General features: G+C 67.3%; 7 protein-coding genes across 7 annotated transcripts in view; 3 read left to right on the forward strand and 4 right to left on the reverse strand.

The window, feature by feature from the left end:
* Positions 1-17: 17 nt before the first annotated feature.
* Positions 18-5,251, reverse strand: CHLNCDRAFT_37464 (hypothetical protein; the record flags this gene model as incomplete). Its single annotated transcript, XM_005843311.1, has 15 exons — positions 18-514; positions 713-867; positions 1,058-1,319; positions 1,529-1,642; positions 1,819-2,070; positions 2,238-2,318; positions 2,516-2,590; positions 2,748-2,967; positions 3,166-3,248; positions 3,430-3,606; positions 3,770-3,895; positions 4,096-4,503; positions 4,655-4,782; positions 4,963-5,056; positions 5,183-5,251. The coding sequence occupies 15 exons, from the start codon at positions 5,249-5,251 to the stop codon at positions 449-451; spliced, it is 2,310 nt and encodes a 769-aa protein (XP_005843373.1). The 3' UTR covers positions 18-448.
* Positions 5,252-9,729: 4,478 nt separating this feature from the next.
* CHLNCDRAFT_28255 (hypothetical protein) lies at positions 9,730-11,146 on the reverse strand (the record flags this gene model as incomplete). Its single annotated transcript, XM_005843312.1, has 5 exons — positions 9,730-9,891; positions 9,978-10,138; positions 10,300-10,396; positions 10,516-10,609; positions 10,770-11,146. 5 exons carry the CDS (start codon positions 11,144-11,146, stop codon positions 9,730-9,732), a joined length of 891 nt encoding a protein of 296 aa, XP_005843374.1.
* A 1,166-nt stretch (positions 11,147-12,312) lies between these two features.
* On the forward strand, positions 12,313-15,295 carry CHLNCDRAFT_28225 (hypothetical protein; the record flags this gene model as incomplete). Its single annotated transcript, XM_005843254.1, has 11 exons — positions 12,313-12,490; positions 12,653-12,774; positions 12,995-13,111; positions 13,230-13,331; positions 13,501-13,578; positions 13,718-13,879; positions 13,997-14,214; positions 14,343-14,456; positions 14,573-14,779; positions 14,933-15,011; positions 15,131-15,295. 11 exons carry the CDS (start codon positions 12,313-12,315, stop codon positions 15,293-15,295), a joined length of 1,542 nt encoding a protein of 513 aa, XP_005843316.1.
* A 1,050-nt stretch (positions 15,296-16,345) lies between these two features.
* On the reverse strand, positions 16,346-17,484 carry CHLNCDRAFT_55230 (hypothetical protein; the record flags this gene model as incomplete). Its single annotated transcript, XM_005843313.1, has 6 exons — positions 16,346-16,471; positions 16,552-16,677; positions 16,768-16,916; positions 17,000-17,151; positions 17,247-17,321; positions 17,417-17,484. 6 exons carry the CDS (start codon positions 17,482-17,484, stop codon positions 16,346-16,348), a joined length of 696 nt encoding a protein of 231 aa, XP_005843375.1.
* A 645-nt stretch (positions 17,485-18,129) lies between these two features.
* On the reverse strand, positions 18,130-19,101 carry CHLNCDRAFT_141200 (hypothetical protein; the record flags this gene model as incomplete). The annotated part of the gene is made up of 3 exons (XM_005843314.1): positions 18,130-18,233; positions 18,321-18,874; positions 19,085-19,101. The coding sequence occupies 3 exons, from the start codon at positions 19,099-19,101 to the stop codon at positions 18,130-18,132; spliced, it is 675 nt and encodes a 224-aa protein (XP_005843376.1).
* Positions 19,102-19,293: 192 nt separating this feature from the next.
* Positions 19,294-21,729, forward strand: CHLNCDRAFT_33146 (ribosomal protein L19). Its single transcript, XM_005843255.1, has 6 exons — positions 19,294-19,318; positions 19,564-19,672; positions 19,921-20,043; positions 20,369-20,511; positions 21,229-21,399; positions 21,539-21,729. The coding sequence occupies exons 1-6, from the start codon at positions 19,316-19,318 to the stop codon at positions 21,569-21,571; spliced, it is 582 nt and encodes a 193-aa protein (XP_005843317.1). The 5' UTR covers positions 19,294-19,315; the 3' UTR covers positions 21,572-21,729.
* A 327-nt stretch (positions 21,730-22,056) lies between these two features.
* Positions 22,057-23,412, forward strand: part of CHLNCDRAFT_141202 (expressed protein) — a gene marked incomplete at both ends in the record, with an annotated part of 2,859 nt that continues 1,503 nt past the window's right edge. Inside the window, 4 exons of the mRNA XM_005843256.1 lie at positions 22,057-22,165; positions 22,384-22,589; positions 22,743-22,812; positions 23,043-23,209. Coding sequence (XP_005843318.1) covers positions 22,057-22,165; positions 22,384-22,589; positions 22,743-22,812; positions 23,043-23,209 — 552 coding nt within the window. The remainder of the gene's footprint in view (positions 22,166-22,383; positions 22,590-22,742; positions 22,813-23,042; positions 23,210-23,412) is intronic.

Genomic DNA, 23,412 nt, shown 5'->3' on the forward strand with positions numbered 1-23,412 from the left:
GCTGGGCCCTGATTGGTGATTGCAAGGAACTTGTTACTAGCCCGAACTCACTACTGAAACCCGCTACAATGGGACTTGCCTCAGAATGCAAGACTGCAAAGAGAAGGAATTGGTCTGCTGAAAATCACATGCCATGCGGAATGAGGAAAAGCCAAACGGGAAGCAAGAAATGGGGATTGCAAGGGAATTTCACCAGCGCGTGCATTGGTGAAGGAGGAAGGGGACTTCACTAAAAATAAGTCAAGCTCAGGCTCGACAGAAGGAACGTGGCCACATAAAAAACAGTAGTATCACAGGTGGGTGCATGCGTTTGGAAGTGCCAGCTGGCGACCGCCGGTCATTCATAGATTGCAGGTACAGGGACAAAGTTGAAACAAGGGCTGTAGGCGCTGTAGGCGCATGGGTTGCGTGCTCTGAAGAGGTGCTGAAGGCGTAGAGTGTCCCGGGTTTACATCTGGGGCCGAGTCTGGACCACAGTCACCTTGCCCTCCCTGTCCACCACGCCCTCCACATCCTGCAAAGGGCGCGCAGGCAGGCAGGCACGGGAGGCCCGGGTCAGCTGGTGTGGGCAGTGGGCAGGCAGGCAGCTGCATGTTCCCTGGCATGCCAGCACCGCTGCCAGCGGCCACCCACCAGTCCCAGGCGAGCCAGTGCGGGGCCCTGCTACCACCTGGCCCTCCCGCCCACACACACACGCGCCCCTCCCGCCCACCTGCGCCGACCCCAGCGCCTGCTCGATGGCCAGCCCCGCGCGGCAGATGTCCCGCATGAGGCGCCCCCGGAACTCTGGGTCGGTCATGAGCGGGTCGGAGGAGTAGTCGACCTTGCGGCGCACAGTGGTGGCGGTGGTCACAGAGTCGTACAGGCCTGCGGTACGGGTGGGGCGGCGGCGGCGGCGGCGGTACAGGTGTGTGAGAAGGCAGGGGGGAGAGGGAGGTGTGGGAGGGAGTGTGGCCAGGCAGCCGGCCGGCAGACCACCTCAGCGGCCGAGCGCTGAACACAGCAGCGCACAGCCCACTCCTCCAACCCCCGCTGCTCCGCCCCGCTGCTCCCGCACCTGCGCCCGCGTATCCCTCCAGGTCCTCGCCGTTGGAGTCGCTCCTGAAGATGAGGCTCTCGTCCACAAACATGCCCTCGCTCTTGGAGGGGTAGAGCAGCACGCGCGGGTTGTCCATGTCGTCCTTGCGCGCCACAAAGGTGAGGGCGGCCCCCGGCACCGTGCCCGACACAATGGCCTCCCCCAGCCCCAGCACTAGCTCGCAGTAGATCTCCCCCGCGTCGCCGTTGGTGGGGTTGGTGGTGTGGATGACGTACGCGTACTGCCGGGGGGCGGGGGCGGCGGCGGCAGCGGCATTGTTGTTGGTGGTGTTGTTGTTGGTGGTGGTGGCTCCGCCGGCGGCCAGGACAGCCGCAGCTAGCCGCCGGGCTGGCCTGCCATGCCCCAGCCAGCCCCCAGCCAGCCAGGTCCTCACACCAGCCCTCCGGCCGAGTGCCAGAGCCTGCCACAGGCCAGGCCAACCCGCCTCACCTGCGCGGGCACGATGCGCTGGCACAGCACCGCCATGCGCACGTCATCAAAGTTGATGCCGACCTTGCGGGTGGACACGTAGGCGCGGTCGTTGTACTTGCTGGCCCACACAGACTGCGGGAGGGGGAGGGCAGGGGGAGGGAGGGAGGGAGGGAGGGAGGCACGGGAAAGGTCGGTTGGTTGCCAGCAGCAGGGGCGGGCCGCATTGGGCTGGCCGCGGCAGGGGAATGGGCTGCCTGGCGCAGCAGCAAGCGTGCGGGAAGGAGCAGCAGGGCGGGCGCGCCCCTCACCTTGAGCGCCCACATCGCGTCGTTCCACTGCTCGCCCTCAGGCACCGGGATGCCGCCGTCGCGCATCGCCTGGCGCAGCGCGTTCTGCAGCTCCTCGGGCACCGGGGTCTGCATGACCAGGTCGCGGCAGCGCGCCAGCGCCAGACCCGCGCCGTCGCCGGGCTGCACCGCCTTGATGGCCTTGGCCAGGTCGCCCGCCAGCCCGCGGTTCTCCCGCCGCTTCAGCACCTCCTCAAACGTGCTGAACGGCACCTGCATTCAGCAGCACAGTACAGCACAGCACATGGCACGAGCCGCGGTTTAGCTGGTGCGACCACCAAAGAAGGCGCACTGGCAGCTGCCTGGCCACGGCTTGAAGGCAGGCCAAGGCATGCAGGCGGGCAGCACGGCAGGCGGGCAGGCCCCCGAGCGCCACCCACCGTGCAGGAGGAGGGCAGGCTGATCCAGTCTGGCAGCCTGCCGCGCAGGCCGGCCAGGTTCTTGGACTTGGCGCCCACAACCTGCACAGGTGGGGTGGGTGGGAGGGGTACACCATGAGCAGGTGGCAGATCAGGAGGCGGGGAGATGAGCAGGCACCACAACGGCAGCGCCTGGGCTGCCCCCTTCCTGAACCTTCCTTGCATCAGGAGGAAGCGGCATCGGGGTGCCGCAGGCGCATCCAGGCACAGCCAGCTGCAATCCGCAGGCGGCTGCTCACCCCGTCCTGGAAGCCATCCATGCCCACCACCCACTTGCCGCTCCACTTGGGGATGTTCACACGGATGGGGCCGCGCTTGGCGGCCGCGCCCGCGTCATCTGCACCAGCAGGCACATCACAGAGTCTCTAAGACACTGGGCGGCAGCGCAGGCGCTTGGGGTGGCCGGGCTGGCAGACGCTGCTGCACAACACTGGGAGGGGCAGGGGAGCCCGGCGTGGTGTCGTTCAACACGGCAGCCGCCTGGCGCGCACCTGCCGCATGCGCCGCCACCTCCGCCGCGTCCGCCTCCCGCCACTTGACCGAGCCCGCGGGCGTCGTCTCGCAAGCCACCATCTTCCCAGCCATGGCCTCCAGGTCCCCCAGCTGGCTGGCATCGTAGCAGGTGGCAAACAGCACGTGCATGTTGCGGGAGCGCACGCTCAGGTGGGCCAGCACGTCGCACGTGTCGCCGCTGCACGACGGCATCAGGGGCAGGGGCAGGAGGCGAGGCGGGGCGTGTGACTTGATCAGTCAGCAGGAGCGGCACGGGCTGGCGCACGCGGGGTGCAGGCGACAGGGACAGCCGGGCCGGGAGCGTGATGGCTGCACTCCCAGCCCATCCTTTTAGACAGCATGCCCCCCTCCCAGCGCCAGCCCCAGCCCTGCCCACCTCAGCACGCCCACCACGCCCAGCGGAACCTCCTCCTCGCCGCTCACGTGCTTGACTAGCAGCACAGTGGGCTCAGAGTACACCTGGGGTGGGGCGGCAAATGAAGAGGTGGGGCAAGCCTGTCAGTAACCAGTCCAGCGGGGCACCACAAGCGGGACGGCAAAGCAGGAGGGGCAGCCATGCGCGCATGCCGTGCGTCCCCGTGCTGCGGCTGCCCGCCTGCCCGGTGGCCTGCCTCGCGCCACCGCGCCCTGCCCCGCCCACCTTCTCCTGGATTCCGTGCAGGTCTGGCACCACCTCCAGCCTTCCCCAGCAGGATGCGGGCGAGATGATCTGCCACGCGCCCAGCTCCGCCACCTGGCGGAAGTGGGGCTCCGCCGCGCTCAGCACCAGGCTGACGGCAAAGGCGGGCCCGCCACGCACCACCTCCTCGGGGAAGAGCTGCAGGGAGGGAGGCAGAGGTAGGCGGGCGGGCAGGAGGGCAGGCAGGCAGACAGGGGGATTAGCAGGTAGCGGCAGACGGTGGTGTCATCATGCAGACAGCTGGCAAGCGGTGCAGGTCACCATTGTGCCCATCACACACAACATGAGCAGCAGGACGCACCGTCACGGCCCACGGCTCGCAGCCAAAGGCCTGGCCAAACTGCTGGCTGACGGGCCCCACGGTCTGGCTGACGTAGTCCGACACAGACGCCAGCGCGCGCCGCACGCGCTCAATCACCGCCATGGCCTGCGGGCGCAGTACGGGGCAGGTGTGTGTGGGGGGAGGTCGACGCCCGGCATGGCGCGAGCAGCGACGTGGCAGAGCAGAGTATCCAGCAAGCGAAGCGGGCTCCACGCAATGCAAAGCAGCAAGCCGGCCAAGCCACAGCTACGGCCCCATGCCCCGCAGCTCCCCCAGCTGCCCCCAGCCTCCAGCCCCGCACCCACCCGCAGCGCGTCGTCCTTTCCAAAGCCCTCGCCGAAGCGCACGGAGTGGGGCAGGTCCTGCCAGGCCTTGAGGCAGTAGCACACCTCCTCGTTGTCCCCCAGGCTCAGCGCCAGGTTCTGCAGCAGCGGCGCGATGAGCGCGGCGGCGCGCGGCCCCGCGTGGCCCACCCCCCGCTCCGCCGCGCTGCGCACCACCGTCTCCAGGGCGAGGTCCAGGTACAGCACGTCGCGGCTGTTGCGCAGCACGGGCGCCAGCTCGGCGCGCGCCTCCACCGAGGCCTCCACAATGGGCAGGATCTCGTGGCCGTTGGAGTTGGCCAGCACATAGCCCAGGTAGCCCTTGGCGCCGCCGGGCACGTAGCCAGAGGCGGCGGACGCAGAGGCCTGCAGGTCGGCGCCAGAGTGGACCTGCGGGAGGGGGCGGGGCGCGGGAGCAGCAGCGCGGCAGCACGGGGTGAGTGCCGGCGGCGAGGGCTGGTGGTAGGGGACCACGCCACCACCTCGCCACCCAACCCCAGCCACCAGCAACCAGCTGGCTGAGCTGGGCCGCGGGGCTCACCGCCTTGAGGATCTTGAGGTAGTTCTCAAACTCGCCGATCAGCGAGGCCTTCTTGTCGGGGAAGAAGTGCGGGTCGGTCCTGATGGGGCGGTCATACGATTCGAGCATGCTGCGGGTCAGGCCCGCATCTGCGCACCCAGGAGGACAGGGGAGCAGGGCAGGGAAGCGGGGGAGGAGGGTTAGTTGCCGGCGGCGACGGCATGCTGCAGGCAGAGCCGCGGCAGAGGTGCAGGACGAGGCAGCCCGCAGTCTTCCCCTCTATTCCTGGCCCTGCCAGGGTGGTTCAGCAGCTGGTGCTGGCGCCTCACTTGACAGCACGCTCCAGTAGGCGCCCTGGTCTCCGTTGGAGCGCAGGAAGGCGAGGTAAGCCTCGCAGATGGGCACATCGTCGGGGGTGGTGTTCTGCAGGTGGTGGTGGTGGTGTAGTGACGGAGTGGCAGCTGTGAGGTCAAGGGTTAGCGCGCAGGCAGGGCCAGCAAAACCTGCGGGCAGCGCCACACAGCATGGCCGCAGCGCTGGGCGCCTCACGTTGTGCAGCTTCTGGTGCCACTCCTCCATCCAGGTGCCCTTCTTCTCGGGGATCTTGTTGCGGTGCATGATGTTGAGGATCTCGTCACGCACAGCCTGCACTCACACGGGAAGCCACACGGGGCCAGCCAGGAGATGGGAGGGACACGCAGGAGTGAGGGAGCCGGTAGCGCCCTGGGTGAAATTGGTGAGGACATGCGGTGCGCGGCAGAGGGGGTTGTGAGGCAGCCAGGCGCACCTGCGCGTTGCCTCCGCGGCCCACGGTGGTCAGCATGAGGCGGGCCCACTCCTGGGCGGGGCCACTGGTGCGGGCGTAGGCGTCGGCGATGGCGTGCGTCAGCCGCTCCTGAGCGTGGCCCAGGATGCGCGGCTGCGGGCAGAGCGGGGCGGAGCAGGGCGGAGGGGCTGGTCAGACCCTATGGCTGACCGACCAAGCGAGAAGCAGTGTGCTGGCTGTGCAGCCCCGCACACGAGCAGCGCCATCAGGATTCCCTGCGCGGCGCGCCGCACCTGCGTGTTGTAGTTGCGCTGCCAGGTGAGCTGTCGCACGGCGCTGTAGCGCAGCCAGACGTAGATGCGAGCCATGGAGTCCTCCACGCTCTGCTCCTTGGAGAAGCGGCCCTGCAGGGAGTGGAGGACAGGAGGACAGGAGCATGATCAGCGGTGGGGCGGAAGCGAGGGAGAGCCTGTCTCATTCTGCTCATGGCCTCGGTGTCAGCAGGCAAGGCATGCGGTGGTGCCCACGATCCTGCCGCCACCTACCGCCATCACGTCTCCCAGCAGGTCGGTGGCCTTGTTGAAGCGGTGCATGAGCGTCCAGGCGCCGGTGTTGACCTCGCAGTCCACGATGATGCGGCTGCAGAGGAGGGCAGCACGCAGGGAAGAGCCTCGCCTCGGTATGGCACAGCGGCGCACGTCAGAATGGCTGCCGGGCAAAACAGCAAGCAGCCCCAGCGCACCAAAGGCGCCGACAGGCACGCACAGCTGTACTGCCAGCTGTACCGCCCTCACCTCAGCTCGTCCTCAAAGCCCAGCGCCTTGTCCTTGGCCTGCCGAGCCCGAGAGCCCGGCACCGGGATGGTGAAGTTGCTGCCGTTGTCGCGCCACCAGTTGTCGCCGTCCTCGGAGCGGATGACAAAGGTGAGGGCGGCCAGGCCGTGGCCCTTGGGAAGTTGCAGGTTGATGCGGCGCAGCGGGTCGATGGCGCCGCCAAAGTCAGACGGCTCAAAGTCCAGGCTGGACCAGTCCACATAACAGTCGTCATCTGCGACAGGGATAGGCAGGCCAGGTCAGGTAGGGATCCAGGCTGCTGGCTGGTAGCTGGAAGCAAGTACTCGTGCATGCGCGGGGTGGCTCCAGCATGAGCCAGGCGCACCGAAGCAGGTCTGGAAAGGGGTCTCCGCCGCGATGCTCCCCTCAGCCAGGTGGGTGCCAGGCGGCAGCAGCTTGTCAGAGGGCTTGAGCCAGTCACTGCCGCGCCCCGCCTGCTTCACGCCCCAGTGCAGCACCGCTGCAGCAGCGGAGCGCGGGGGCAAGGAGAATGGGGAGCGCGTCAGTACAGGCAAGAGTTGCCTCTCGGCTGTGCTGCTGGACTTTCAGTCAGGCTATGGCCCGCTGCACACATTGCACTGCGCTGCCGCTCAGGCTCAGCAGCGAATCAGCCTGCGCCTGGCAGCCGGGTGGCCTGCAACGCACCGTCGGACAGGGTGGTGGTGAGGGACACGGTGACCTGCGACTCGTTGGGGTTGTTGGGATCATCCAGGTGCACCGTTGCAAGCATCTCCCGCTTGTCGCCCACATTGTACAGCTGCAACAGGCAGTACGGGCAGGCAGCACAGCGGAAGGGGTGAGGCGGGGCTGGCGGCGAGGGCAAGGGCCATTCCATGCACTTGCGGGCAGGACGACATGGCAGGGTGGAGGTATGCCGGCCCATTCCTCCTGCCAAGGCCGTGCCCTGTGCTCTCACCCTGAACCAGTGCACGCCGGTGTTGGCCTGTGCCGCCTCCACCAGCGCCGTCATGGGGGTGCGCAGGTACTTGGGCTTGGCCTGCATCACTGCCGCGCCCACGGTGCGATGGATGAGGTCCAGAGCGTTGCGCGCCCGCTGCCCCATGGACTGCCCCACCACCACGGCCGCAGGCGCGGGTGGCGGCGGCGGCGGGGCCTCCTGCTGCTGCTGCTGCTGCTGCTCCTTCCGCTTCTGCTTCGGCTCGGCCGCGCGCTGCTGCGGCTGCTCCGGTGGGGTCAGCAGCTCGCGCTCGAGGTCTGCCAGAGAGGCGCCGCCACGGATGCGCCCCTCCAACACCTGCCGAGCCTTGTCCCCGAAGTCTGCGCCGTCAGGCTTGCCAGCCTGCTCCCACAAAAGGTACGCCTGCACCCCCAGCAGCTCCTGAGGGATGAACACAGCCGGCTCCGACGGCTTGGCCTGCGGCGGCGGCGGCGCGGGCGGCGCGGCGGCGCCATTTGTCTTCTTCGGCGGCGCCGCCGCCTGCTGAGGTGGCGCCAGCAGGTAGCTGTTCTGCCGCATGTAGTCGCTGTACTTCATCTCGCCCCGTGCCACACGCCACAGCTCGTCCAGCGGCCGGCCCCTGCAGCCCAGGCCAGGCGCACGCGCAGCAGCCAGCCGAGATCAGGCGCAGCAGCGTGGGGCTCGCCCGCCTGGGCGACGTCAAGCGGCACCCATGCCACCTGAACATGGCAGCAGCATGCATTCGCCCACTGTTATTTTGCGCTCCCTCCCTGCAGGCCACCCACCCACCCCACCTGCGCAGCAGCATGACCAGCTCCGCAATGCCCTCCTGATACTCGCGGTCCGCCTCCTCCTTGGAGCGGTTGGGGCACCCCGCCACCTCCCACTTGATGTACGCCCAGATGCCAGACAGATCCTGCGGTGGTACGGGGCGTACAGGGTGCCATTGGCACAGGGCAGCCCGGCATCAGGGACCGAGCCAGCAGAGTGCAAGGGAGCGCCGTCCGGGGAGCAGAGCAGCTTCCTCATTCAACACATTCCCGCCCGGCAGCACCCCGCCCACCTGCGACACTTGCGGGATCTGGTCCAGCGCCAGCAGCGGCGGCAGGTCTGCCGCCGCGGCCGCCTTGCCGTTGGTGCTGCCGTTGGGCATGGCGGTGGGCATGGGCGCCGACACCATGGGCGGCGCGCGCAGCGGCACCTGGAAGTTGGTGCCGTTGAAGTCGTACCAGGCCCCGCTCTCCTCATCCTTGACCACAAAGTTCAGGAAGTCAGAAGCCTCATCTCCCGCCAGCCGGATGGTCACCGCCTGCGGGCACGGCAGGGAGCCATGCATGGGCACGGCACGCGGTTGGTAGCCAGGTCCAGGGGCAGATGCGGCGGCAGCTCGGCAAGCTGGCGCCAGCTGCTGCTGCAGGGAGCTGAGCATTCTGGCAACCAGGCCGCTGCCCAGATTGCACGCCGGCTGTTGGCGAGCGGGGCGGAGGCCCATGGCCCAACTGCTGCACCCAGCTCGCTGCCCGGCCCCACCTGCAGGCCGTTGCCGTTGACGGATTGGAAGGGGGACTGCAGGGCGCGGTTCTTGTAGTTGACCGAGCCGTCGGGGCGCCAGCGGTCGCCAGGCAGGCGCCAGCCGCCGCTGTAGTTCTTGCCGCCCTCGACGCCCCAGTGCAGCAGCAGGCGTCCGGGCAGGCTGGTGGCGATGGTCACACGCTGCTCGTCGTCTTTGACGGCCACCTGCATGCTGACGTTGCCGGGGCCCAGCGGCAGGCTGCTCTCCCACGCCACCGGGGTGACGCGCTCCTGCGCTTCTGGCGCCGCCACGGCCCGCACTGCGATGCTGGCACGCTGAGGGCGTGCAGCATAGCGACGGACTGCGACGCAGGAGGACAAGCCCGGGGCGTGCTGGTGTTGGTGCAAGGGCAGGGGCAAGGTGGCGGCGGGCGAGGCTGCGCCGCCAGGCGCCAGCGGCAGCGGCTGAAGGGGGCGGTGCAGGTCGGTAGGAGGCAGCAGCACACCTGCTGTGGCACGACGAGGTGCTGGGAGGCCCGCCAGCCGCAGGCAGCTATGAAGGGAGCCGGTCCTCCTGCAGAAGCAGAAGCCAATGAGTGAAGCAGGGGGTTGTGGACGGCTGGGGGCCTCCCCACGATCGCCAAGCACCACCACGGGGCCCGATCACGCGCTCCACCCACCGGCAGAGCGAGCCGCTCGCAGCCGCCGGGGCCACACCGAGAACCCCCGTGGCCAGCATGGGGCCAAAGGCCTGGCTCCTGGGGCTGCTGGCCCTCTGTGTGTTTGCCTGGAAGAGGCTGGCCGTGTGCAGCAGTCGAGTTAGGGCCAGTTGGTTTGGCCGATCGCGCAGGAGCACGAGCGAGAGCGGCAACTCGCAAAGTATAGTGCACGCCCCAATTCGCCTTGAACTGCCATGTTTTGGCCCGGTCAGCCGCCTTCCTCCTCAGCGCCGCCAGCAAGGCGCCGCTGCGGATGCGGGGCATGTCTGATGTAATTACCAGCAAATTACAGTAAACACATCGGCAGAGCGGCCAATTCGTTGAGGAAGGCTTGGGAAGCCAGCAATTCAATACTCGGAGAAGTTGGTGTGCCCGGTGGTCTTCGCGTGCTCCACCGCCTCCTTCTCGCCTTTCAGGCCGATCTGGCAGACACCGCAGCGCAGCGTGAAGTTGGCGGTGTCTGTAAATGCCCGTGCCGTCTGCGCCTTGGTCGCCAGCTGCTTTGCGCCCTGCACACAGCCCGCACCGCAGGTGAGCCTGGCGAGCGTTCTGTGCGAGCGCTCCACCTTCCCGCCTGCGAGCCCCCTCACCTCACCTGCATGACCATCTCGGTGCGCGTGCCGCTCGTGGGGATGACCGTCACGTCCAGCTGCTCCGGCGCCCCCTCAAACGCCGCCACCGCCAGCGCATCATAGTGCAGGCCGTCGTAGATGAGCATCACGCGCTCGCTGTACCCGGAACCCTGACCGTAGATGTCTGCGGCAGGCAGCGAGGGAAACCGTGCACAGGTGAATGAGCTCCCAGGGTCAGAGTCGAGACGCCAAGCAACCAATGCCTGCCACTGGAGGAGCGCTTGGGGCAGGCGGAAGCAGGCAACACAGGGGCAAGGTCGCCGCCAAGGGAGCAGCCAGACCCACCCACGCGCGTGGTCTGGATGTCAAACGCCGCAATCTCGCGCCCCAAGTGGCGCGACAGGATGCTCAGCTCAATGGCGCCGCCCCACTTGTTGGGATCCTGCGCAGTGCACGGCACGCAGGGCTCATCATTCAGTCCGTCTTGGCAGACGCGTTCCAAAAAATGGGGCTGTCGCGGCTCAGCACTGCACTTGATGCCACAGGCAGCCGCAAAGGCACCTTGATCCAGCGGCAGTACTCCGCTGGCTCCTTGCCCAGCACGGCCTCATTCCACTCAAACGGATCCGCCAGCACAGCATCCGCGATGACCTGCCTGCAGCAGCCAGGTGCCACAGCATGTGAGCACCGAGCAGCATCCAAGGCATCCATGACTCGCGCAGTCCCGAGTGTACTGTGGCTGCTCCACAGCCTGTGCCCTAACCAGCGAGCCGCCTGGCGGCTCGCTTCAGGAACGACCCAGCCAGGCAGCCCACCTGAGCCGCGGCGCCAGCTTGCGGCTGCGCTCCGTCACGTATCCCACCGCGTTGAAGAGGCAGGAATTGTCGCTGTCAATTATGCGGCGCACCACGGCAGTGCCGTCAGCCAGGGCCACGGCTGTGGGGGCGCCCTGCTGCGCGCTGCTGGCAGTGCTGGGCGCCGCGGGATGCGCCCGCACCGGCGGCTTGGCCGTTGGCGCCGCTGTTGGCGGCGGTGCTGGCGTTGGTGCTGCTGCGGGCGGTATGTCAGGCACCGACTGGCCCAGCGACAGCGCTATTGCCCGCGCCAGCTGCTCATCCTCGCTCAGCCCTGCCAGGTTTGCGCTGCCGGCTGCTGCTTGCGCATGCCCATTGCTGGGCGGCGCCGGAGCCATTGATGTGCCGCCGGCTGGTGCTGCTAGCTGCGTCACCGTCAGAGAGTCGCCTGACTGGATGCCCAAGGAGCTGACGGTGGCTGCTGCGCCATTGGCGGGGAACACGAGAACCTTGGGGGGGAAGCCGCACCGCACCTCCTGCCGCTCCGCTGGCACGCCAGTCTTCTCAGCCAGCAGCACGCGGAAGGCGTCGACGCTGCAATCTGCCTCCACCTTGAACGTGGCCTGCCCCTCGGGGCCGCGCACCCGCAGGTTCATGGGAGGGTCGTACACACGCAGCCAGCAGTCGGCGGGCCCTGCAGGACGGCGGAGCCGGCGGCGGTTGCGGCAGCGGGGCGGTGGTGGGCAGCGGCACCTGACGGATGGGTGCGCTTCACAGCACTCTTGCAAGATCTTGCTGCCAAGGCGTACCCTCCTCTGAGGCTGCGCAGACGAGATTGGAGAAGCAGAAGACCAGAAGGGTCGAGGTTGGACAGTTGTGAGGGTCGCAGCGGTGTTGCAGGGTGTTTGCAGCTTGGAGAGCCACGGAAAAGGGCGCCTGAGGCCAGCCTGCGACGAAATTGCATCATGCGGTGCGGTGCTGTGCCGTGCTGTGCCGCAGCCCTCTGCCTCCCGTGGAACCTGATCGCAGCCCACCCGATCCGCTGATGCTGATGCCGGGGCACGAGTGAGGTCTGGAATTCGTCGCTGCCTGTGGCAATGCGACGGGCCGCCTGCCTCCTCGCCCAGCGGGTGGCCGCTGGTGCACGGGAATTCGCCAAGGAAGGAGCAGGTGGGGCTGATGTGATGCTGCCAGGCTGCCCCAATTGGCAGTGGCGGCAGGTGCCGCCAGGCGGCTGCCACGGGCGGGAGTGCAGCCGCGTTACTGGCCGTCTTCTTGCACTCACCACTGCTTCTGCCTGCCCATTCTCCCTCGACTCATTACAGATGCTGCCAGCACCACCCAGCGGCGCTCCGCGGCAGCAGCAGCGGGGCCCGCCAAGAAGGGCGCCCGCCCGCGCCCGCCGCAGCAGATGCACGCACTGCAGGCGCCGCGGCGTGGCCGCGTGATCCTGGGCCCCTCCCACGCATCGTCGGCGGCCGTGGAGGCGGGCGTTCCGCTGACGGCAGAGGAGCTGGCGGTTCGTGAGCGCAGCAACTACCTCATGGGTGGTGCGCTGGCGGCGATGGCGGGCTATGGTTACTATGTCGTGACGACCGCTCAGCGCGAGGGCGGCGCGCCACCTCCCTCTGCCGAGCACCTGGTCAACTGGTCGGGGACTCACGAGTGCCAGGTGGCGCGCTTCTACCAGCCCGAGAGCCTGGAGCAGCTGGAGGCGACTGTGAAGCAGGCGCACAAAGCGGGTGGGTGGGTGGGTGGGGTGGGGGTGATTGGTGGCGAGGGTCTTGTTGTGAAGTGTGTGGCTGCGGCATGCCTGCCTGCTGCCCAGCAGCACACGGGAAGGCTTCGGCGGCGCAGTGGAGCACGCCGCCAGCATCGCCCCGGCTGCTGCACCCGCGCCGCAGGCCGCAAGCTGCGGTGCGTGGGGTCTGGGCTGTCGCCCAACGGCATTGCCTTCAACGAGGCGGGCATGGTGAGCCTGGCGCTGATGGACCGGGTGCTGAGCATCGACAGAGAGCAGGGGCAGGTGAGCAGGGGGCGGCTGCAGGGTGCCGGTGCGCGGCGCGCTGTCGCCTCCCACTGCGTCGTCGCCGTGCATGGCCCAGCAGCGAGCGCAGGGCGGCACGAGGCGAGGTGCAGTGCGGCGGGAGCCCAGCCTGGGCGCATGTGGACGCCTGTTGGCATGCATGGCCCTGCCCCGCATGCCGCGCAACCTACCTGCTGACCGCCGTGCCGCCCTGGCGCAGGTCACCGTGCAAGCGGGCGCCCGGGTGCAGGCTGTTGCCGACCAGCTGCGCCAGCACGGCCTCACGCTCCAAAACTACGCCTCCATTCGCGAGCAGACCGTCGGCGGCTTCATCCAAGTGCGTGTGCTGGCTGCTGGGGGGCTGGCTGCCTGGCTGGTTGCCTGGCTGGTTGGGCAGGAGAAGCTGGGCTGTGCAGCGCACCAAGCTAAGATTCTGTATGCACCCGCCGCTGCAGGTCAGCGCCCACGGCACCGGCGCCGCCATCCCGCCCGTGGATGAGCAGGTGGTGGCCCTCAAGCTGGTCACCCCCGCATTGGGCACCATCGAGCTGAGCAAGGTGGGAGTGATGGCAGTGGGGCGACAGGTGGTCGTTTTTTTGGGGGGGGCTGCCCCGCTGGGGTCCCAGGATGCAGCTGATGTCAGAACAGGTGCCAAGCCATCATTCCCGTTGAACCGCCAGCGCCTCCCAGCTGCCGCTGCCGCCCACCGCTGCCCACCTGGCGCAGTCCCAAGACCCGGAGCTGTTTGAGCTGGCCAAGGTTGGGCTGGGCTGCCTGGGAGTGGTGGCCGAGGTGACGCTGCAGGTGCGTGGCACACAGATTGGGAAGGCTGCTTGAGTGGGGATGAGCTCAAGTTGCCAGCAAGGTTTGGGAAGCTTGCTTTTCAACGGCTTGTGCCGCAGGCAACTGACAGCCTGGCTGCCTGCCTGCCTGCCTGTCGCAGTGCGTGCCTGCGCATCGGCTGGTCGAGCACACCACGCTGAGCACGCTGAGGGATGTGCGCAAGCGGCACGCGCAGCGGCTGCGGGACAACAAGCACCTTCGGTACATGTGGATCCCCAACACCGATGCCGTGGTGGTGGTGACCTGCAACGAGGTGGCGCAGGTGAGGGGTGGCCCGCAGAGCTGGAGCTGATGCTTGGCGCGACCTGACTTGTGCAAAAGATGCCTGGCATGGCAAGCGCAGATTGATAGCCACCCTCACCATCCCTCGTGCCTGTAGGGCCAGGACCCAGAGGCTCCAACCAGCAAGTACAGCGAGGCGCAGCGGCTGGCCCCGCTGCGCACGCTGCTGCTCAGCCGGCTGCCGGCGGCAGAGGCGGAGGAGGTGGAGGGCCTGTCGGCGACGCAGTGCCGTGACCGGCTGCTGGCGCTGGGGCCGCTGGATGCAGCGTGGGTAAAGAAAGTGAACCAGGCGGAGGCCGAGTACTGGCGGCGCTGGTGAGCGGCAGTGAGACCGGCTGCTGCCGCTGCCTGCTTGCAGCCGGATGCCAGAGTCCTTGCTTAGAAGGAGGCTTGCTCGAAACGCATGGCCTGCGGCTCGCTGCCATCCCCCGCCTGTGCTGCAGTGAGGGCATGCGGGTGGGGTGGAGCGACGAGCTGCTGGGCTTTGACTGCGGGGGGCAGCAGTGGGTGCTGGAGACTGCCTTTCCCGCTGGCACCCTGGACAAGCCCGATGGCAGGTGAGGGTGTTGCTGGCACCAGCAAGGAGGCGATAACAAGGGGGGTGCACGGCAAGCTGGCGCTTGCCTGGTGCCGTGCCTGCTGCTTGCCACCGCCCTCCACTTCTCGCCTGCAGGGACATTGCCTACATGGAGGATCTGCTGAGGCTGGTGGCTGCCCGCAGCGTGCCGGCCCCTGCCCCCATCGAGCAGCGCTGGACCGCAGGCAGCAGCGCGGCCATGAGCCCCGCCCACGGGCCGCCCGGCTCGCTGCACAGCTGGGTGGGCGTCATCATGTACCTTGCTGAGCTGGCGCCAGAGCAGCGGCAGGCTGTGACAGACAGGTGCGCGGGGGGAGCTGATTATTGTGGGCACCCGCAGCGAAGCGAGTTGCATGCAGGCCGCATGGTCTGTGCTCCGCGCTTGCGCCGCGGCGATCGCTGACGGCATGCTGCCTGCTGTTTCCTCACCTCTCCCTTTTCGTTGTGCTGCCGCAGTTTCCGGCAGTACGCGCAGCTTGTGGAGCGGGAGCTGATGCCCAAGTACGGAGCGGTGGAGCACTGGGCAAAGATAGAGGTGGGGGCTTTGCAAGCCAGCCAAGGGGTGTTGGGTGCTTGCCCCTCGCAGGAGGCCGGCCCTGGTCCTGGTCTGGGGCTGTAGCGGGCGGTTGACAGCCTTCCTGCTGCTGTCCACAGGTGCCCAGCGACCCGGCGCAGCTGGAGGTGGTGCAGCAGCGGCTAGCGCAGCGGTATCCGGTGGCTGCGTTCAATGCGGCACGGCAGCGGCTGGACCCAAACGACATTCTGGGCAGCCCCATGATGGATGCCCTGCTGCCGCACACTGAGGTTGCCTCGGCGTGAGCGGTGCAGATTGTGTCGCCCTTGCCCTGAGAGGCTTCATGTATTTAACCATTTCGGCGCTGCAAAGAGGCAGCCTGGGGGATGCTAGCCACCCGCAGTGGTCACAGGCGGCCGGGCGGGAGTCGGCCGCAACATGTGGCGGCCGCCAAGCTGTCGCGCCAGGCGGCCCTAGCCATGGGGAGCAATCCCCTCGGGCCAGCCCTCGCTGACCTCTGCCCTCGATTCTGCAGTTGGAAAGCCGAGCTGCACGCCAGATCTGCACCTCATTCAGCGAGAGAAGATTCAGCGAGCTGCACACAAGAGAGAGAAGATGCTCGGCGGCCCGCTGCAGCTGATATGGGGCCCCGCGGGCTACATGTTCCTAGCGACGCTAGCGCTCAACCAATTCAAGGTGCCCGCCGCTGTTGCTCCCGCCCAGCCGCTGTCGCCACCGCCCCGAGCGGGCGTGTACTTGCCGCCTTGCTTGCTTGCTTGTGTGGGCTTACAGTCTGGTATCAGCAAGAACAAGCTTGCAGCACAGACTTTGTTGTGTGAGCCTCACCACCACCTCCTTCCTCCCTGCAGATTGCCTACGTCTTCCTGGCACGCATCATCGCGCAGAGCGGCAGCAACCCGGTGTGGCAGGTCGTGCAGCCGGCCTTCAGGCAGTATCTGACCTCCCTGGAGGCGGCGTTTGGCAATCCCGCTACTTTCTCCCCTACCGCCACCCACGTGCTGCTGGTTGCCGTCATGCTTGTGCTTATAGCCAACCGTATCTAGTGATGCGTGCTGAATGATGTCTGTGCTGGCTTTAGTCGTCTTTACAGCTAGCTGTGCAAGTTCGTGGATCGTAAATCACATCTTGAATAGAGAGAAATGAAAGGAATCAATGTCAGGCAGGGCAACGCGATCAGGCGTGGAAGCAAAATCAAGCTCTCTCTTTCTGGCACAGCTGTGCATGCTCAACTGTAAGGGCGCAGGCTGCCGGCTCGGGCCCGTCGGAGGCAGAAAACAGTGCGCAGTTCATTGGGTGGCGGCTGGCAGCGGCCGGCAGCCCCACGCGTGCTGAACTCAGTCCAGCACCATGCTGGCCAGCCCCCGGCCGAAGCTGTCCTTGGCACCCTTGCTGGCGGGGTTGGTGCCCAGGTAGATGTCCAGCAGCGCGCGGGTCAGCTGGCGGCTGGCAATGGTGCCCACCTGCAAGCGAGATCGCAGCGCCGGCATGATGATGCCACCATTGCGCCCGCTGCAGCAACAACCGACGCCGGCCCACCCACCTGCTTCCCGTCAATCGTGGTTGTCAGCTTGGTGCCCGAGGCGCAGAAGGTGATCTGCAGCCCCCTGCGGAAGGGCGCGCCGTCAAACTGGCGCTTGAAGCGCTGCAGCGCCTCCAGCTCGCCAGCCTGCTTGCAGCCGGAGCCCAACGGGGCAGAGGGATTGGAGGTGGGTTACAAGCGCCAGGTAGAAGGCCCAGGCGTGGCTGGCTGGCGCACCTGCTTCAGCGGCGGCTCCAGCCGCTCCTCGAGCGCCTCCAAGAAGGGCCGCTGCTTGACCATGCCGCTGGTGATGACGATGCGCAGGGTCTTCTCGATGCCCTCGTGGCTCACCAGCTCTGCGGCAGACAAACGAGTACAGTCGGAGCCTGGCCACCACGAGGGCAGAAAGGAGGCAGCCCAGGCAGCCGCAGCCGCTTTCCCCAAGCGAAAGGCAGCTGCCCTTGCTCACCATCAAACAGCTTCTGGTCCTTTGCCAGGCTGGCCGGGTCGGCGCCCCTGAACTTGCCCTGCAGCGCGCCCCGCACCGCCGACGGGTCCACAAAGAGCCCAAGCGCATAGATGTCCAGGTTCTTCACGCCCGCAATGCGCTTGGTGCGCGCCCTGCAAGCATCAAGCCCGCAGATGTTCAGCAGCAGCACGGCATTGAGGCAAGCAAGGATGGGGTGTCCGGCACACAGCGGGCAGGCAGTGCCCACCCGGCTCCTGCGATTGCTGGACAGCCGCGCCTGCCAGCGCAGTACTCCAGCTCGCCAGGGAACACGGTGCCTGTCCTGCAAACACATGGAGCTGGAACCACAATGTTCAGTGTTCAATCACAGTTAACGCAGCACCTTGCCAGCTGCGCTCTGCGCCAACTTGTACGCACCGCTTTTCCTGGACTGGCGGCGGGGCGGCGGGGGACCCCAGCAGCCCGGCCCCGATGCTGGCAAACATGGTTCCCATCAGTCGCATCCTGGCCGTTGATGGTGGTGCTGCTGGGGCCTCGGGGCCAGCGAGCAGCAAGATGGCAGACCCGCGAGTAGTGAACCTCGGCTGATCCATCGCTGCGCGCCAGTTGTTGAATGCCCAGAGGGCTCCAATTGAGATCGTATGCGGCGGCTGGTTGAATGCCTGACTTTGATCCCCCGCCCGGTGTTGGCGGCGCCATGCTGTCACGCCCCGGCATTGCTGGGATGAGTCCAAGTGATCACAGAAGAGAGAAGGGTTGGAGATGGATCGCACCTAAGCAATGCAGTAATGACAAGTATGTCTGATCTCTCATCCCTGCACCTGCAGTTGCTGCACCGAATGCTAACATGCTGCGGTCCCACCCACAAGTCTCAGCGACAGCAGTGTTAGACGCTAGGTGGCCGGCATGCAAAACGAGCTGTGGTTGCATTAGCAATGCAATGAATGAAACATTGAGTGTACAAATACTTGCTTGAATAATGAAAAATGAAAAATCGGGCGCGCAGGCAGCTCAGGGGTACAGGCGTAATAAATTTCAATGTGCAGCACACAACTGTCAATAGACGACATGTTGCCATCGGCAAAGGGCGCTTGAGAACGGGCGCAGCATTGCAATGCCAGCAGGCCCCGCTAAAACAGCAGCGGCACCAGCCTCCAGCGGCTCGAAGCGTGGTGCTGCCACTGGGCACCAAAGTGCTCCAGAAGGACTTGTTCCTCGTTGATGATGCGAAGGACTGCAGTTGGAGAAAAAAATCATTCAGGGGATCCAGCGGCAGTAAACGGCCACAGAGGAGCACCTGGCACTCAAGCTTTCCCCAAACCATCCCGCAGCACCAGCTGGCCGGGCTTGCCTAGCGCGGCGCCGACAGTCATCATCACGGCAAGCAGCCCCCGCCAGCGGCGCAGCAGGCCTATATAGCCGCAGAAGCCGAGCGCCACCATCGCAGTGCCGGTGTAGCTGGGGTGCAGCAGCAGGGCGTAGGGGCCGGTGGTGACCAGCTGGTGGCTGGTGCGGATGGACACTTCGTAAGTGAACAGCCGGCCCAAGGCGCTGAAGCACCAGGCCCGCAGCGCAGTGCCTGCCAGGCAGGCGGCGGCCGCGACGGCCTCAGCGGCGCTCCAGGGGCGGCGCGCCGGGCTGCCCCGCGCCAGGCAGTAGGCGGCGGCCATGAGGAGCGTCACGACGGCTTGCGCCGCAAGCCCCTCTGGCAGGTGGTTGCCCACCCACGCATCCTCCTTCCTGTCCCCCGCCGCGGCGTCCAGGTAGTTGGGGTTTCGGCAATTGAAGAGCACGGCGGCTGTGACCAGCGCAAGGACAACGAGCTTGGAGGGCCTGGGTCCTGTCAGCGGTTGCTGGCGGCGACCCTTGCTGACCCTGCAGGGCGGTGCAGGCAAAGATCAGCAAGGGGGTGAGCCAAAGGGAGGGAGGATGGAGCCAACAAAATTGGCCGGCCAGCTTCCGGCGGCGGCGGGAAGGAGCAGGCACCACCCGTTCACCTCCCGGCATGCCCCCAAACCCCTGTCTGCACCGTTTCCCATGCCGATGCAGGCAGCCTGGCTCCTTAGCGGGACCCCACAGGCTCACTTCGGAAGTGGACGCATGTCGGTGATTGCTTGACCCCCCAGGCGCCTTCTGGCGACTGCAGCAGCTTCAATTGGTCCCAACGTGAATCGCGCGCGTTCCGCAAAGGGTTACAATGCTTGGCACTCGCTGTGAATGAGGCGTGCCTGGGACTAGGCAGGGCGACCACTTGCCTGCACACCGCGCCGACCAGGGCCTCTTTCTCCGTTTGGAGGGCCACCCGAGGGGAGCACCATGGTGTGTGCAGCGGCTGGGGGGGCGGGGGAGCATGCTGCTGGTGGCGATGCCGGTGCTGCAACTATGTGTGGCTCCAGCCGCCGCCCACGGCGGACTGGAGTGCTGTTGCAGCCTTTCGGACCGCTGGGGAGCAGCGCCGACGCCCGCTGGGCACGGCGCCCAGTTGGCAATGCCCCTGCCGGGCCTCTTTCGGGCCCCTGTTGGGCGGAGCAGCTAATTACATTGCGGAGCTGGTTGGTGTGCAGGTCTCCCTAAAGCTGCAGAAGCGGCTCGCCTCCTCCGTCCTGGGCTGCGGCCTCAGGAAGGTGTGGCTGGACCCCAATGAGGTCAACGACATCTCCATGGCCAACTCCAGTGCGTGGACGCGGCAGGGGCGCGGCCAGGGGGCACTGGGCCCCAGATGGGGGCGGTGGCGGCATGCGGCGGCTCGCCATGCTCGTTGGTGCAGGGCACGCGTGTCAGCAGTGTCTTGCTGGACTGGCCAGCTACAGGGCAAGGCTTCCAGGGCTGGGTGCCAAACAGCGCACTGCCGGCAGCACTCGCTGACGGCCTTGTGCACGCTTCCCTTCCTCCCCGCGTGCCTGCGTCTGCGCGTGGTGCAGGGCAGAATGTGCGCAAGCTGGTGAAGGATGGCTTCATCATTCGCAAGCCGCAGAAGATCCACTCGCGCTCTCGCGCGCGCCGCGCAGCAGAGGCCAAGTCCAAGGGCCGCCACACCGGCTACGGTGAGGAGGGCAGGGCAGCCAGTGGTGGGGGCACTCGGCCTGTGGGGGCAGGGCAGCCATGCTTGGCACGGCATGGAAGCGCTGGAGCCAGGCAGCTGTCGGATGCCACAGCTGCCAGCAGAGGGGCTTGTTGGAGCGGCGCGGCGCATGGGGCACGCACAGGCGATGGAGCAGCTTATTGCATGGCACGCGGTGGCAACGCCGGGCCGCTGCCCAGCGGCACGAAGCAGCAAACTGTCGGCGGCTCAGCGCCATCACGACCAGCCTTTCCCGCATGCACGCCGACGCGCTGACTCGGCTGCCGCTGCCGCCGCCCTCCCTGCAGGCAAGCGCCGCGGTACCCGCGAGGCGCGGCTGCCCACCAAGGTGCTGTGGATCCGCCGCATGCGCGTGCTGCGCCGCCTGCTCAAGAAGTACCGCGACAGCAAGAAGATTGACAGGCACCTCTACCACGAGCTGTACATGAAGGTGCGGGGCAGCGTGGGGAAGGGAACGCAGCGCAGGGCGCGCCGCGTGTGCTGCCGGCGTGGGCTGCCTGGCTGCCTCTGCGCTGCGCCGCCTGCTGTGCCGCCGACCTGCTGCCCTGCTGCTTTGTATGGCTGCCTGCTGGCTGGCTGGCCAGCTCCGTGTCTGGGCTGAAGGCTTCAGCAGTAAGGAGGCAGCGGCAGCATGGGTGGAGCTCACAACTCAGTCGGCGTGGAACGAGATGCGGCACTTCAGGAGCAGCGTTTTGCAACAGCAAGCAGCTTGGGCTGGGGACGGGCGCTGTGGGGCAGGAGGCAGTTGGCAAATGGCCCGCCATGCTATGCGGCAGCCTATGCCAGCTGGCAGCGGCAGCTGCATTGTTGGCAGCGCAGCACGTCTTTTCTGGACCTTGGCAACCCTGTATCAGTGCTACGGGAAGCAGCGCGTCTGCAGTGCCCGACGACAGCGGCACCCTGCCGTTGTCATCATGCACGCCGCCGGGCGGCGCATCGCGCAGCTCTGCGCACGCCCAGTGCCGTGCATGGTGCCTACGCCTGGGCACCGCGCTGTCGGCTGCTGTGGGCCACCCGCCCGGTGGCACTGCTGCCCCTACTCGCTGCCGCATCCACGGATAGGCCCATGCCCCGACCTCTGCCTCCCACCCTGATCCGCCCCTGCCCTGCCGCCTGCTCCCGGCTCCCGGGCTTTCACCCCCCGCAGGTGAAGGGCAACGTGTACAAGAACAAGCGCGTGCTCATGGAGGCCATCCACAAGCAGAAGGCGGAGAAGATCCGCGAGAAGAACATTGCGGACCAGCTGGAGGCGCGGCGGGCCAAGAACAAGGCGACGCGCGAGCGCAAGATTGCGCGCCGCGAGGAGCGCTTTGCGCAGGTGGTGTGTGCAAAGGAGTGCGCACCTGGAGGGCCCCCTGGGCTGGCATGGTGATCGGCTTGCCCCGCGCTGCCTAGCGGGCAGCATGCGACTCGTGCCCTGACCTGTTCATGCGGCCGCATCTTTCCATGCTGTGCAGGGCATCCCCGCCACCACCGACACCAAGAAGTAGGCAATGGTGTCTGCAGCAGCGGAGGACCGCCGCCTGCCCCGCAGCGGGCAGGCTGGAAGCAGCATAGGATGCAGCGCGGGCGCGCCCCGCGCAGGACGCACACCACGGGCGGGGCTGCCTGCGCTGGTGCTTGGATTGTAAGAGCACCCCACGCAGAAGCAGTGTTCAGGCTGAGGCAGGAGGCAAAGCTTAGGACCAGGAAGGGCACGGGTGCCAGCGGCGGGGAGCTGAGGGCGGCCTGCCGCCGTTCCCGAGTTGTTTTCTCTGCTGTCGGCTTTTCTGCATCGCATCCGAGGCTTAGCACTCGCTGCACGCGCCCTCCATTCGCGCCCTGCTGTGCTGCGACCGAGCAAGATTGCCTGCAGCAGGGTTTCTGCCTGCGAGACATAAGACGCACTGATCGCTCGTCCCTTGCGTTAGGGTGATCGGTGGGGTCGTAAAACGCGCCCCGGTCGGCCCTGTGCAGCACCCTGCTGCCTATAGAGATGCCGTCCGCCAGGAGCTGCGCCCTCAGTGCTGCGGGCGCCTGCCCATCTGCGGCTGTGCTCAGGGAGCGTGTAGCAGCCCGCCCCTCCTGCCGCAGGCCAACACCAGGTATGTGCGTGAGTCCTGCGCGCTCCCGGCACGCTGGGGCTCTCCCCAGCTCTCCGCAGCTCTCCTGGCTGCTCACAGCCGTGATCAGGCCCAGCTTTAGCATCGGCAGCCGCCCACAGCCCGCTGCCGCCCAGTCCCTCGCCGCCGCTCCTGCTTGCCGCCACGCCAGCGGCAGGCACGCTTGATTGCTCCCTCACACACCGTTTCACGTCCTGCAGGCCTCCGCCGCGCCCTGTGCGTGGCCGCCGCCACCGCGGAGAGCGGGACGCAGGCGGGCACGGCCAGCTCGGGGCGCCCCCCGCACCCAGGCGCCGCCTCCAGCTTCATCCTGGTGGACGGCACCGTGGACTATTACGAGCTGCTGGGCGTGGACGACATCGCCACACCCGCAGAAATCAAGATGGCCTACCGCACGCTGGCCAAGGTGCGCTTGCAGGCAGCAGCAGTTGCAGCAGCCTGCCACCCCCGCTAGCCCGCAATAGTCTGCTTCCCTTGCTGTCCTGCCCTGCCCTGCCCTGCGGCACGCCTGTGTGCATTGGCTGACAGCGCGCATGGCTTGGCGGGTCGCGGGGCGCAGGTGTGCCACGTGGATGTGGTGGGAGACAACCCCGAGAGCCGCAACATGTGCATCCTGCTCAACGAGGCCTGTGAGTGGCGCCTGGGCGCGGCCGCCGCCGCCGCCGCCGCGGGCGGTTGTCGTGGCGCCGAGGGGCCGCTGCCCTGGCCCCATCCGATCTCTCAGCCGCCTGCCCCGCACACCCCTGCGCGCTCCCCGCTGCATGCATGCCTCTGCCCTGGTCCCCGCCCTGTGGGCCCTGCCCGCCGCCCTCCCCACTCCTCTCCTCCCGACCCCCTCCTCCCTGCCCGCCCTTTGCAGACGAGGTGCTGATGGATCCGGAGCAGCGCCAGGCGTACAATGCTGACCTGGACAGGGCGCTGCAGGATGAGGACGATGGGTACACGGGGGAGCCGCTGAGCAAGTGGATGGCCAACACCAAGATGGGCAAGAACAGCGACCCCGAGGAGGCGCGTGCCGTGTTTGTGGTGAGGCGGCGGCGGCTGCGCGGCGTGTGAGGGGCCAGCCAGCCCGGCGGGCAGCCGCCACGGGCCGCACCGCTCGCCTCTGCCACCGCTGCCGCACACGCTGCCGCCGACCGGCACATCTCTGCCCCTGCTCGCGACCCCTGCTGCTTCTCCCCACCTCCTGCCGCCCTCCCCCGCCTCCCTCCCGTGCCCAACCCGGCCCC

This window comes from Chlorella variabilis, assembly GCF_000147415.1.
Source record: "Chlorella variabilis unplaced genomic scaffold CHLNCscaffold_32, whole genome shotgun sequence".
Taxonomy (NCBI): Eukaryota; Viridiplantae; Chlorophyta; class Trebouxiophyceae; order Chlorellales; family Chlorellaceae; genus Chlorella; species Chlorella variabilis.

What these genes read in the sequence shown, in the direction of transcription:
- CHLNCDRAFT_33146 (XM_005843255.1), top strand. An exon ending in CATCTCCATGGCCAACTCCA is followed by an intron (nt 19,673 to 19,920) that starts GTGCGTGGACGC and finishes CGCGTGGTGCAG; the next exon opens with GGCAGAATGTGCGCAAGCTG. An exon ending in GGGCCGCCACACCGGCTACG is followed by an intron (nt 20,044 to 20,368) that starts GTGAGGAGGGCA and finishes CCCTCCCTGCAG; the next exon opens with GCAAGCGCCGCGGTACCCGC.